Source organism: Nansenia antarctica, assembly GCF_963989245.1.
Source record: "Nansenia antarctica genome assembly, chromosome: 16".
NCBI lineage: Eukaryota > Metazoa > Chordata > Actinopteri > Argentiniformes > Microstomatidae > Nansenia > Nansenia antarctica.
Genome location: NC_137686.1, coordinates 16,494,790 through 16,507,289, shown reverse-complemented (window position 1 = coordinate 16,507,289; position 12,500 = coordinate 16,494,790). Strand labels below are relative to the sequence as shown.

General features: G+C 48.5%; 2 protein-coding genes across 2 annotated transcripts in view; both read right to left on the bottom strand.

The window, feature by feature from the left end:
- Positions 1-5,087, bottom strand: part of atp1a2a (ATPase Na+/K+ transporting subunit alpha 2a) — a gene marked incomplete at both ends in the record, with an annotated part of 24,822 nt that extends 19,735 nt beyond the window's left edge. Inside the window, one exon of the mRNA XM_080546922.1 lies at positions 4,999-5,087. Coding sequence (XP_080403048.1) covers positions 4,999-5,087 — 89 coding nt within the window. The remainder of the gene's footprint in view (positions 1-4,998) is intronic.
- A 118-nt stretch (positions 5,088-5,205) lies between these two features.
- mpz (myelin protein zero) overlaps positions 5,206-12,500 on the bottom strand; it is a gene marked incomplete at both ends in the record, with an annotated part of 8,512 nt that continues 1,217 nt past the window's right edge. Inside the window, 5 exons of the mRNA XM_080546498.1 lie at positions 5,206-5,295; positions 9,810-9,858; positions 10,341-10,470; positions 10,805-11,018; positions 11,685-11,851. Of these exons, the coding sequence (XP_080402624.1) occupies positions 5,206-5,295; positions 9,810-9,858; positions 10,341-10,470; positions 10,805-11,018; positions 11,685-11,851 (650 nt within the window). The remainder of the gene's footprint in view (positions 5,296-9,809; positions 9,859-10,340; positions 10,471-10,804; positions 11,019-11,684; positions 11,852-12,500) is intronic.

The window sequence follows — 12,500 nt, the reverse complement described above, 5'->3', positions numbered from 1 at the left end:
AGGGGCTCATTGTAATGCATGGAACGGAATGAGGAATGGTGTCTGACATACGTTTGTTTGACACCATTCCTCCTTCCATTCCATGAGTTACGATGAGCACCTCCTCCGATTTCTACCTCCACCAGCCTCCCCTGGAATGCAACAACACCATTCCTCTCCCCTGTCACCAAAACAAACGACACATAAAACCCCAAGAATAGCCATCAAGGACCAAATGAACCACACACAGAGCTGGGTGACCACTGCTGTTGGGAGATATAAACAAACTAGCACTAGTTTATAACTATAATATTGACATGACTTTCAAGCAATAACAACAGTGTGTAGGGAGAGAACAAGGAATGTAGGAGGAAAACAGTTGACATTTACATTTAAGTAATTTAGCAGATGCTTTTATCCGAAGCGACAATTACAAGTACATCTTGTCTACAGTAAGTGAATCCAATTGATCAGTCGTTGTAAGTGAAACCTTTGATAAGAACTGGAAGAGCTGTACAACACACGCTGTCTCAGGAAGGCCTCCAAGATCTCCAGGGACCCAACCCACCCTGGGTACGAACACTTTACCCGGCTGCCCTCGAAAAGGCGGTTCAGGACCTTGGCCGCAAGGACAAACAGACTGAAGAACAGCTTCTACCACAGGGCCGTCCAGGCCCTGAACACAGCAAAGACCTAGGTTCTGGGCCCTGGACGCGTCCTAACGATTCCCACCGTAGTTGGGCGCGACCACGCCCACACCACGCCCACGCCACGCCAACTTCTGGAATATGTAGGGGTGTTCTCTGTATCTTGTTCTTCACGTAACACGGGGTGCACGATTAGGTATAGGTTACCCATCTATGTATGCAACTCGGCGGCGCTGAGTGTGCCGCGGGCCAACGGTCAATGTTCGCCGCAAGCGGCCGGGCGCGGCTCTCATTGCCCTGTGGGCCCTGGAACGCGCGCCTATTCTTAGTGTCAGTGATTGTGTTTGTGTTTGCGAAAAAAAGAAAAAAAAAACACCCCTACATATTCAAGAAGTTGGCGTGGTCGCGTCCAACTACGGTGGGAATAGTTAGGACGCGCCCTCTGGACAGTCTGGACGGATTGTTGGCAGCTGCTGGACTGAAAAAATCAGGTGTAGTGCTGAGGCACAAATATGTACATTTCAAGCCTGCAAACTGCGACACTTTAAATAAATGTGCAATAACACTATGTGCAATATGACAACCCTAGTCGTCTATCTGTACAGTATAGTACAGTGGATAGTGTACATAGCCTTTATTTATGTAAACCAGCTCCTTCCCTTCTTGTGAAATTTTTTTACGTTTTTTTTTTTTTTTTTCCTAACACCAGGGGAGCCACCCCTCCTAAATTTCGTTGTTTGGTACCTGTACTGTAGCAATGACAATAAAGACCATTCATTCATTAGTTGTTATGGTTTTTCTTTATTGTTTTTAATAAAGAAAAAGAAGTAATTACTACTTGAGTCTTTCTAAAGCATTTCCATGGACTATACAACTGTATAAACCTTGTGCTGTATGTATAAGAGATTCATTGACAAAGTGAATCAACCAAAGACAATGACTAAAACCAAGGCAACATTGTAGACATTTTCATTTTATTTGGGTTTATTTTGTTTTCCTTTTACAACCAAGATGCGTTTGAGGCTTAAACTTTTATTTACTTTCTCTTTACATCACATTATACATAACGACAAAATCCATTAGTGCCCTTCAATTATAAGCATTAAAATAAACGTAAAAAAATGTAAGAAGCTTCAATTTCAAAGAAAAGGAATGTTATCGAACAACCGAAACCAATACAGTACACAATACATACAACACGTTGTTGAAGACATTTTAAAAAGCAGTTTCATGTCATGTCAGGCGTCCGTGTGGCTGTAGGGGACGAGAGAAACATTCTCACTGCTCCAATCTGATTGGATGACAGTTAAACAGCGTCTGAGTGACCTATGTCTATTTTACATAATGACCCTGTGACGTGGCTTAGCACCCTACCCTACTACGACCAACCACGGTAAAGTAGATACCGCATTCAACGCTGCACTCGCCAAACCACCCATCCATCCTACCTATCAAGCATTCGGATCACTCCAGAGCTCATCTCAAGCTCAGGGCAGGGGCCTTGAAAGGAAGCTTTGGGGAGAGAGAGAGGGTCCATATCTTTAGTGATACATATGGATTTATGTTTTTAGGCTTAACACGTGAGATAAGTCTCTCTCTCTCTCTGTCTCTTTCTAAAGCCTGTTCCCTCCTGGCTAGCGTAACCATGTTCTGTTTCCAATCACATTATGTTAGTGCTCCATCTGAAGTTACCTTCTCCTTATCCTCCCCCTCATCATCTCCCTCACGGTGCCTAAATCCCTCTCATAGCCCGTCCTTGCAAATACTTAACGATATTTCTTTCCTCTCTTGAAGAAATATGCACCAGAAGAAAACAGCCACACAGATTCCCTCCATTTACAGGGCAGACGTAGAAGACACATATCTTTAGAATACGCCCCATCTCATTTCTGCCTCCCTCAAAACAGGCTATCCATGTGTTTTTGTGCACATGTAAAAAATGTCTCCTGATCATTATTTGCTTGACTTGTACAGTTGTTTTTATCATAATTTCTTGAGAGTCAAGAGTCTTGACTAGACAAACGCACACACATATAACATGCACCTTCACGACTGGCAGAGAGCTAGCTAGATTTAATGTTTCTGTTTGGCGTCTTCAATGGGAACTAAACGAGGAAATCGGCCCGTTTTTCCTTCCCTTGCCAACAGGGGGCAGAAGAGAGCGCTGTGGCATCCCAGCCGGCGGAAACGGTAGGTGAACTGGGGCCGGCTGGGGGTGAGGCATTGGAAGGGGGGGGGGGGGGAGGTTGGGCGTACATCAGATCAGGGGGGGAGGAGAGAGGTGTCCATCACTGAGTTTGAAAGAGGGAAGAGGAGTAGTAGGAGGAGGAGAAAGAAAGAAAGAAAGAAAGAAAGAAAGAAAGAAACAGAAAGAAGGAGAGCTGAGTTTTTGAGATAGGGGTCTGCCTGTCAGATAAGACGAGGGCTTAGCTGGAGTGCGGTGGACAGGGTCGCCTACTAGGGAACACAGCGTCCGCTGGAGGACAGCGTGTGAAAGAGAGGGAGCGAAAGATCTAGTTTCCAGCAACTGCTAAAATAATTAGCTGAGGGGGGAAACGTGCAGGAGGATTAACTGGACTGAAATAACCCGTGGGGTGTGTGTGTGGGGGGGGGGGGGCGGGGGGGGGTAGGAAACTGCATGAGTTCTCAGTATCCCTTTTGTCAGTGCCTGAGAATGTCCACTGCCTGTCAGCGTGACGTCATTCCTCTCAAGGTCTCAGTCACAGAAGTCAAAGCAAATGGAGAGACCTCGCAGGCACACACACACACACACAAACAGGAGCTTTGCTTCCCCCCCCCACCCCCTTCGGTTCAAACGGCAGCTGTTACAGTAAGCCTGTACGCCCTTAAAGTGCCAGAAATAAACCCTAACCTCCAGCGTTGGCTGTGCACTGCGGCGACCTCCATTAGCTGAGATGTGAAGGGATTGAATCACCCCGGGCCAGGCAACTTGGGTTTGAACCCGTCCAACAGGAGGACTAAGAACTGGAATCATAATTCTCTCTCTCTCTCTCTCTCTCTCTCTCTCTCTCTCTCTCTCTCTCTCTCTCTCTCTCTCTCTCTTCTCTTTCTCTTTCTTTCTCAAGTCCAGGGTGCACGTTTTTTTGCAACTCTCAGATGTGGTCGAGCGGGGCGGGAAAAACATTAACATTAACATTAGTTTCAGGGAACCCTCCACTTCCATGGCCCACAGGAGAACCGTATCAGACAGAAACAATTATAAGCCAGCCCCAATCCCTGTACTGTTAACAGCACATTGCAATTACGGACAGTGTCCCCTAGGGGGACTGCTTAGTGCTGTAGGTGTTGTAGGTCCTGGCTCTTGTAGCAGACACAGAGCTTTGGTGTGGGACTACTCTAACAGACAGGACTGGCTTGATAGAGAAGGAGGGAAGGAGATCATGCAAAATAGTGGTCACTGCAGTTTTGATAGAGAGGGAGGGGGGGGGTGGGTCATGCAAAATAGTGGTAACTGTAACAGGCAGGGTAAAGGAGGACTAGGGAGAGTGGAACCAGTGCAGGTGGCAGTCAGACCCTTGGGGAATAAGACTCAGAAAATCTATAGGAGAGAAGGAAAGAAAGAGAGGAAACGATAGAGAGAAAGAGAGAGAGAGAGAAAAGAGAAGGAAAGAAGAGAGGATGTGAGGGGTTAGCATAAATAACGTTTACAAAAGAGCACTTCTATTTTTCTCATTTTTGGAATGAGGAAGAGTCAGAGTAGAAGAGTAGAAAGGGGTCACATTGAAAGAGGGGAATGGGGAAATAAACCAGGAGAAGAAGAAGAAGAAGAAGGAGAAGAAGGAGAAGAAGAAGAAAAAGAAAGGATCAGCGTGAAGAGAAAGTCAGAGTTTGACACATCATCTCAAAAAGGACAAATTGGGTTGTCCCTGCAGCCAAAGGCTCTGCAGAGCGTGACGGACGTGGTGGAGAGTGTGACTGACGCGCATCACATCTCGGATATGTCAGAATAAAAGGCACACTTGGGAATAGCTTTTTTCCGATTTTGAAGCTTTTGTTTCAAATGGCATGTTTCATGACCTGACGAGAAGCAGACAGAGTTGGGGGGGGGGGTTTCCTTTGGTTTGGTTGACGGAGTTATCACGTTTGAAATCATTACTCGTTGGTTGGCTATAAACGTTCGCCCCGGAGGGACATTGAAAGTCATGGATATCACTAGACTTGGCGACGTGGCCTTTGAAAGCCTCGAGTCTTACGGCTGTGACGGATTCTAGATTGAGTGTCTCTTTTTGATCCTCCTGCCCTCCTCTTGAGTATGATTCTGACACCCCTCCCCCCCCCGCACCAACCCCCCCCCCCACCCCCCCACCCCCCTGCCTCATTCACCTATTTGCGGGTCAGTTTTTTGGCGAACTGGGACAGGAATTTGGCTGATTTGGAGGACCCACCCTCGCCCCCCTTCCCCTCTTTCCCCCCCTTGCTGAGCTCCAGCTCGATGGTCATGAGGACCTTGGCCGGCCCCTTCGGTGACTCGTCCCCCCCCCCCCCCTCCCCCTGTCTGTCTCAATGCTGTGGGCTGGGCTGTGTGGGTCTGGGGGTCTAGCTCTCTGCCCCCCGTATCCTATTTCTTATCCTTGCGCGACTCCTGCTTCTTCTTTTCTGAGGCGGCGGCCTTCACCTTGGACGGGTCCGCGGAGGCGTGGGCGGGGCCCTGTGGAGAGGAGTGGGAAGAGGGGAGGAGAGTCACTTCAGGAGGAAAGGGAGGGTGAGGGAGAGAGGCGGGAGGGAGGGGGAGTGTGAGGGAGAGTGTTAGCACAGGGGGATGAGTGAGATGGGGGATGGCAGGTTAAAAAAATGAGGAAACGGACGGGGTTATGATTGAAGGAGGAGGAGGAGGAGGAGGAGAGGGAGAGAGAGAGGGAAAGGGAGAGAGAGAGAGAGAGAGAGAGAGAGAGGGAAAGAGGGAGTGGGAGAGAGAGTGAGAGTGAGAGAGAGGGAGAGAGAGAGAAAGAGTCATATTAGTGGGGGAGTAAAGTGAGGGGAGGCGGTCTCCAGGCCTGCCGGGGGGTGACAAAACAGGCAGTCTCCAGTTAGGGACAGAGTGTCATTAAGGACCGCACTTCACCTCTCACCTCTGACCTCTGACCTTTTCACCTCTCCGTGACTCACCAAAATGAACGCACATCACTCACACAGGGCATGCATCAGTTCATTCAATCACAACCATCCATATAAAGCAACAGACCGTGCCAGTAATAGCTGTAAACCAAGGGAGGCTGGTGGAGGTCGAAATCGGGAGGACGGGATTCATTCTAATGGAACGGCAGTGAGAGGATGTCATTGTGTCTGATGTCATTCCTCATTCCGTTCCGGGCATTACAACACGATGCCCTGTCCTTCCACTTCTACCTCCACCAGCCTCCAGTGCTGTAAACACAATTTCCATACAAAACCTCCTTCTTACTGGGGCGGATTAGGGTGCACTGTGTGGGTGTAGAAAGGAGCCAGGGGGACGGAGGGAGGCAACAAAAGCCTCTATTTCAATTTGGAGTGGAGGGGGGGACGGGGGGACGGGGGGGGACGCAGAGGAAGCAGTGAAAGGAGGAGATTTTCGGGGAATTCAAGAGGGGAGGGGTGAGGGAGGGGGAGGGAGGGAGAGCAACGCAATCTAATTGAGATTAACTGCTGTACTGACAGACAGGGGTTCAGTAGACACAGAGGAGGAGGGAAGAGGAGGGAAGATGGCTGTGACTCTGCTTACAGAGAGTGCCTCTGGTGGCGGTGGACGATGTGACAGCAGCTAGGTGAAACCGGGAACGAGTCGGCAGCTGATTTAATGTTCAGACTTTTATGAAAAATAAAATCGGAAAAATGTAAATACATTTCACCGTCGTTGAAAATCAATGACACACTCGCTCGTCAAGCCAAAACTAAGCCAATGCAATGGATTCGGTGAGTAATCCCCCACTACTACCTAGCTATTGGCTTGACTAGCGAGTGTGTCATTGGTTTTCAACAACGCTGACGTTTATTGACATTTTTCTGAATAAAAGTCAGAACATTTTGATTGGTTGGCAACTTGTTCCCGGTTTCACCAGCTGTCGTCACAATGTCTCCGGTGGAGGTAGAAATGGGGTTCATTGTGATGCATCACAATGGGCCAGTTTTTCAGATTTCTACCTCCACCAGCCTCCCCTGCTCTGGACAGAGAAATCCTAGTTGGAGGGGTAGGATAGGCTGGGGGGGGGGGGGGGGGGGGGTTAGGAGGTAAGGCCCTACTTGAATACTAACACACACCTCACTGACAGACACGCACACAGAGAGACAGGTAGAGAGGTAGAAAGACTGATTAGAGGAAGCCTAAAAAAGTAACGGATCACCACACAAAAACCTGGGAAAAGAGAGAGAGAGAGAGAGAGAGAGAGAGAGAGAGAGTGGGGGGGGGAGGGAGGGAGGGAGGGGGAAAAATGAAAAAAGAAAGAAAGACAGGGGCTTCTCACAGCCACCTGGAGTCGAAGGACAAGGAGTGTCAGGACTGACAGGAGGAGAAGAAGGGAGAAGGAGGAGGAGGAGGAGGAGGAGGAGGAGGAGGAGGAGGTAGCTAGGTCGAGGAAAAGTGACTGAAAGGGGGCAGACGGAGACAGGATCAAAGGAATGTGAATGAGGGAGGGAGAGAGAGAGACTGAATGGCTGAACGAATGTGGTGGAGGAATGGAGGAGAGGAGAGGAGAGGGGAGGGGAGGGGAGTGGAGGGTAGGGGAGGGGAGGGGAGGGGATGGCTGGGGGCCTGGGGGGAGTGTTAGTGGAGGGATCGATACAGAGTGCACTCTATTGTCATTTCACTACAGCACGACGTTCTGCTCCAGGGCAGTGTGTCTCCTCCTCCTCCTCCTCCTCCTCCTCCTCCTCCTCCTCATAATGGAGGTGAACTAAACACACCCTGGGAAATCTCTCTCTTTTCTCTCGCTTTCTCTGTCTTCTCTTTCTCTCTCTCTCTCCCTCTTTCTCTCTCTCTCTCTCTCTCTCTCTCTCTTTCTCCCTCCCTCTCTCTCTCTCCCTCCCTCCCTCTCTCCCTCTCTCCCTCTCTCTCTCTCTCTCTCTCTCTCTCTCTCTCTCTCTCTCTCTCTCTCTCTCTCCCTCCCTCTGAAATGGGGGGGGGTTGTGCAAGCCCAGCAAATAGAACGTAATCAAGACGCAGCAGCTGGTACAAATGTTGTTGCCTCAGCACAGGGGTCTTAATCACGGCTATTTGATCAAACGAGCACTCTTTGTTTGTGTTTACATACAGTAGCTTAAGCCTTGATTTGTAAGAGAGGGATAGAGAGGGGTAGAGTGGCGAGGGAAAAGCCTGCCTTTTTTAATTATTATTATTATTAATATTTTTTTTTGATAAGTTACAGTCTCGCTGTTGTTTTTTTGGGTTATATATAACCTCCAAAAAACCAACAGCGAGACTGTAGCTGTAGATGGCGAAACTGTCAAGACTTCCACGAACTGTCCCCTCGGCTATGAGTTGCTATTCATTTATGCATGTCTATGTCTGTGAGAGTGCAACTCACTGCAACTGGAGTGCAACCTGACAGTCACATGACACAGAGAGCTGTGGGTGAGATGAGAAGGTAGACAACCAGCAAATCCTGACTCGAACCTTCGACCTCTTGATATAGACCCACATCCAGCCGCATGCCCATGGCCCAGAGAGTGTCATAGCATCAGCTGTGTACAGTACTGGACTGTATGTGCATACTGATTAGGCATGTGTGTTACTGAAGGGTACTCTGAGCAACACTAGTTCCGCTGCACACTTTTATTGAGATTTATTTACTTTATTTCGTTTGGAAACAGATTAAAATCCCAACGATTGATATGTTATTATCAGCTTATTTTCATATTCATCTGTGACATGAAATAATATCTGAATATTCATAAAGGAAAATAGTCATACTTTATTTGCTCTGGTTGAACACTGGTACTGTGTTTCCCAAAGGATGCCCAATGAAAATGGACGTCTAATTGAATACTCGGGATAATATATTGTATCCGCCCCCCTCCTTTTTACCTCCTTAACCATTTACCATTTAACATTTACCTCCTTAACCCGTATGTGCTTTAGGCCTATGGCCAGTCTGGCGCAGGTGTATAACGTCCGCTAACTGCTAGTCAATAATAGGGGGGACAGCGATTTCCATTTGAGATCCCAGTGAGTGAAATGTCTGGGTCGCCTCCTCCCCCTACTGTGAGGGAATCAGCCCCCGTTCATGAGCAATGGAATTACGGCCTGACCTTGCTGCAGCCATTTCACTGTGGCGTTGTGAATCAGCCTATTTACACCTGGTGTTCGTTTGCCCCTTGAGAAGGCAACAATGAGGGGATGATAACAGAGCGCCGAGAAGGAGGATGGGAGGGGTAGTACTACTAGCTCTTGAGCTTTTTTTGGGGGGGGGTGGGGGGGTTGTGGGGGGGTTGGCTGTGGATTTTAACGGCTCCAGCACCAAGATTACACTCAAATTTTAACAGCAGGAGAGGGGGCTATTATCTGGGTTTGCTGCGGTGTTTTCTGATGATGTATTATTTTGTTGTTGACTTTGTCTCGAAGAGTGCCCCCACTGTGTTTGTGGTGGATATCTTGCCGAGGGAGAGGGATGCTGGCTGGGCCACATACAGAGTGGTTGTTGTGCCCACTGTGAGCTGTTGTGGTCCAGTAGAACCACAAGTCGACTACTGTAACTCTCTACAGATCTGTGGAGGCGATATCAGACAGGTACTGTATTGGGATGTACATGTATCCCAGATATACAAACAGCTTTCATCAGTGACTTAAGTGGCTAAGCGGTAGTTGTGTGGCAGTTGTTGTGGTAGTTGTGTGGCATGGCATAGTTGTGTAGTTGTGAACAGCGTTGTGTGGTGTTGTGTAGATGTACTGTGTTGTGTAGTTTTATTGTGTCGTGTTGTGTAGTTGTGTTGTGTAGTTTTATTGTGTCGTGTTGTGTAGTTGTGTTGTGTAGTTTTTGCTCTGTGGTATTGTGTAGTTGTGTGTTGTTATGTAGCTGTGTGGTATTGTGTGGTGTTGTGGTCTTATGTAGGTGTTTGGTAATGTGTAGTTGTGTGGTGTGTAGTTCTGTGGTGTTGTGGTGCTATGTAGATATGTGTGGTATTGTGTACGTTGATTTGCGTAGATGTGTGTTGTTATGGAGATGTGTGAGAGTCGACGGCGGGAGGACTTGCCTGTCTCTGCTGTGATCCCTCTTTACCCTTCCCTTTCTTTCCATGTTTGCTGAAAGAACAAAAGAAGAGAACAATGTCAGGATGTCAAATCCCTCCCCCCTGTGGTCAAAGTGATGTACTACTACGCTACTGCCTTTCAGCGACCACAAAGAACAGCACTTTCCCCTCCAGCTGTTCCAGAGGACACTAGACTGTAGCCCGACTGTGAAACCTCTTACAGAGCTCAACTTGTACCCTACTCACACAACAGAGTCGAACCAAACTGAGCCGCGCTGAGCTGCGCTGCACTGTACTGTGCTGGCCTGGTGCGCCTTTAAGCGTCCACCGCAGTTGCTGAAACAGCGTTTTAAAAAGAATAACGTGAAGAAAGAAAATAAATCCTATCACCCAGCACGGTATTGGTTTGGGTCGGCCCTTGTAGTGCGTAAGGCCCCCATGTCTGGGGCCTAGGCCATACATGTCTCCAGTCCCGGGATGGGCTCAGGCTTCAGGCTCAGCCCCAGACACAGGCACAGACACAGGGGCACTGACCTGACACTCAGGTTAAAGACCCTCCGCGCCACCAGGAACCTCATCAGGTAGTAGATCACCACGATGAGAATCAGCAGACCCAGCACGGCGCCGATGATTGCCCCAGTGATCACTCCAGCCTGGATGGGCACTGAGGGAGAGGAGAGAGAGAAAGAGAGAGAGAGAGGGAGGGGGAGGGGGGGAGGTTGGGGGGACACAGACAAAGTCATTGAGAAAGGGGCCTGAGTGGGATTCTGAATACTGACTCAGTTTATGACTCGTTTGGTTCTGAACAGGTTCTGAATGAGCTGAGCTGAGCACCTCTCCCTCTCTTCAAACACCAGAATATATTACTCTGGTTCTGACCTCAGAGTAGATTGTGAATGGGTTCTGGATGTTCTGAGCACCTCTAACCCCGTCTCAAACACCAGAATATCACTCTGGTTCTGAATGGGTTGTGAAGGTTGCCGAGGACCGGCTCTCACCCTTCTCAAAGACCAGCAGTCTGACACTGGAGGCCCGGCCCACGATGTCAGGGGGGTTCTTGGCGTCGCAGGTGAACGTTCCGTTGTCGTTATAGTCCAGGTTCTTGAGCAGGATGGAACCGTCCCGGCGGCCGGGGTTCCCCACGAACTCCAGTCTGTCCCTGAAGGGTCCCTTGTTGTCCACGTAGGCGGCGCCCCCTGTGTAGTGGAAGACCTGAGGCGGAGCGAGACGGAAGGGATTCAGTTTCAGTTCAGGCCCTATTTCAGGGTCTCCCCCAAAAAAATAAACATGGGTTCAATAGCGGTGGAAAGTGGCGCGACGTGAATACGTGACATTCTCTCACGCTGTTAGAAAAACGTGTTAGAGAAGGGAATCTGGGAAGGAAAGTCATTATTATTGAGTCTGTGAACAACTCTGTTATAAAAAGAGAGAAAGAGAGAGAGAGAGGGAGGGAGGGTGGACAGAAGAACTAATCTGGTTTCAAAGGGAGAGGCGGAGAGAGGGATGGACAGAGGCGGCGGCGGAGGAGGAGGAGGAGGAGAGGAGGGCAGGGGGGAGATAATGAGAGTGGATGGGAGGGACAAAAGGGAGGAGTGGGAGGGTGAGATTAAGGGACAGTGAGGGAGGGAATGGCACCGCGAGGAGAAAAGAGAGACAGAGAGAGAGAGAGACAGAGAGAGACAGAGAGACAGAGAGAGAGAGAGATGGGAAGATGGAGAGAGATAATCACGTGAGGTGAGGCGGACTGAAATGAAAGCGCAAGAGGCAGATGAGTGGAGGTGAATGAGAAAGCAGGTGAGGGGATGAGACGGGGAGAAAGAGAGAGGGATAAGAGAGAGGGAGGGGTAGAGAGAGAGAGAGAGGAGAGAGAGTATGTACTGAGATGCTGTCTCTGGCTCCGTCGGGTCTGTAGCTCCAGGAGAAGGTGACGTCATCGGAGGTCCAGCGCCAGGAGAAGAAGGAGCAGGAGAGGCGGATGTCGGAGCCCACCAGGGCATGCCTCTCCCAGCCTGTGTAGATGACGATGGCCTCGGACTGCTGGGGCACTGGAACACACATGGTTCATATCGGTTAACACTATACATATACATATACGTATATATATATATATATATATATATATATATATATATATATATATATATACAGTACACACACACACACACACACACACACACACACACACACACACACACACACACCGGCAACCGTGTACACACATACACCAGTGCGTATGTGAGTGAGTGAGCGTATGTGCAAGCAAACACACCGATGAAAACAGGCAACAAGGGTATCCAGCAAGGACAAGAATCTCCTTAGTGAAATGTCAAGTTCATCCCAAATCTTAGAGACACACTCACCCAAAAATTGCCCCTGAATATAAAGCAGGATAGCCTATTCATTTATGCTGTGTTCTTGAATTATATTTTATAATGAATGTAAATCCAGAATTTTCCATAAAATCAATGTACCCTGTCTAGAGCACCACAGTAAATGCAATTAGTACAACCGCCAATGTAATGAAAACTATAGCCATTATAGTATCAAACAATCTTATTATTTGATAATAAGTTGAATTAAACACTTCTGATAATGGTCCACAAGTCATTTTCAAATATCCATAAGATGCCTAATGTGATGTTTTTCAATTATCACAGCCTGAGGCGTGCATTTCATAACATCCCGTACCATACG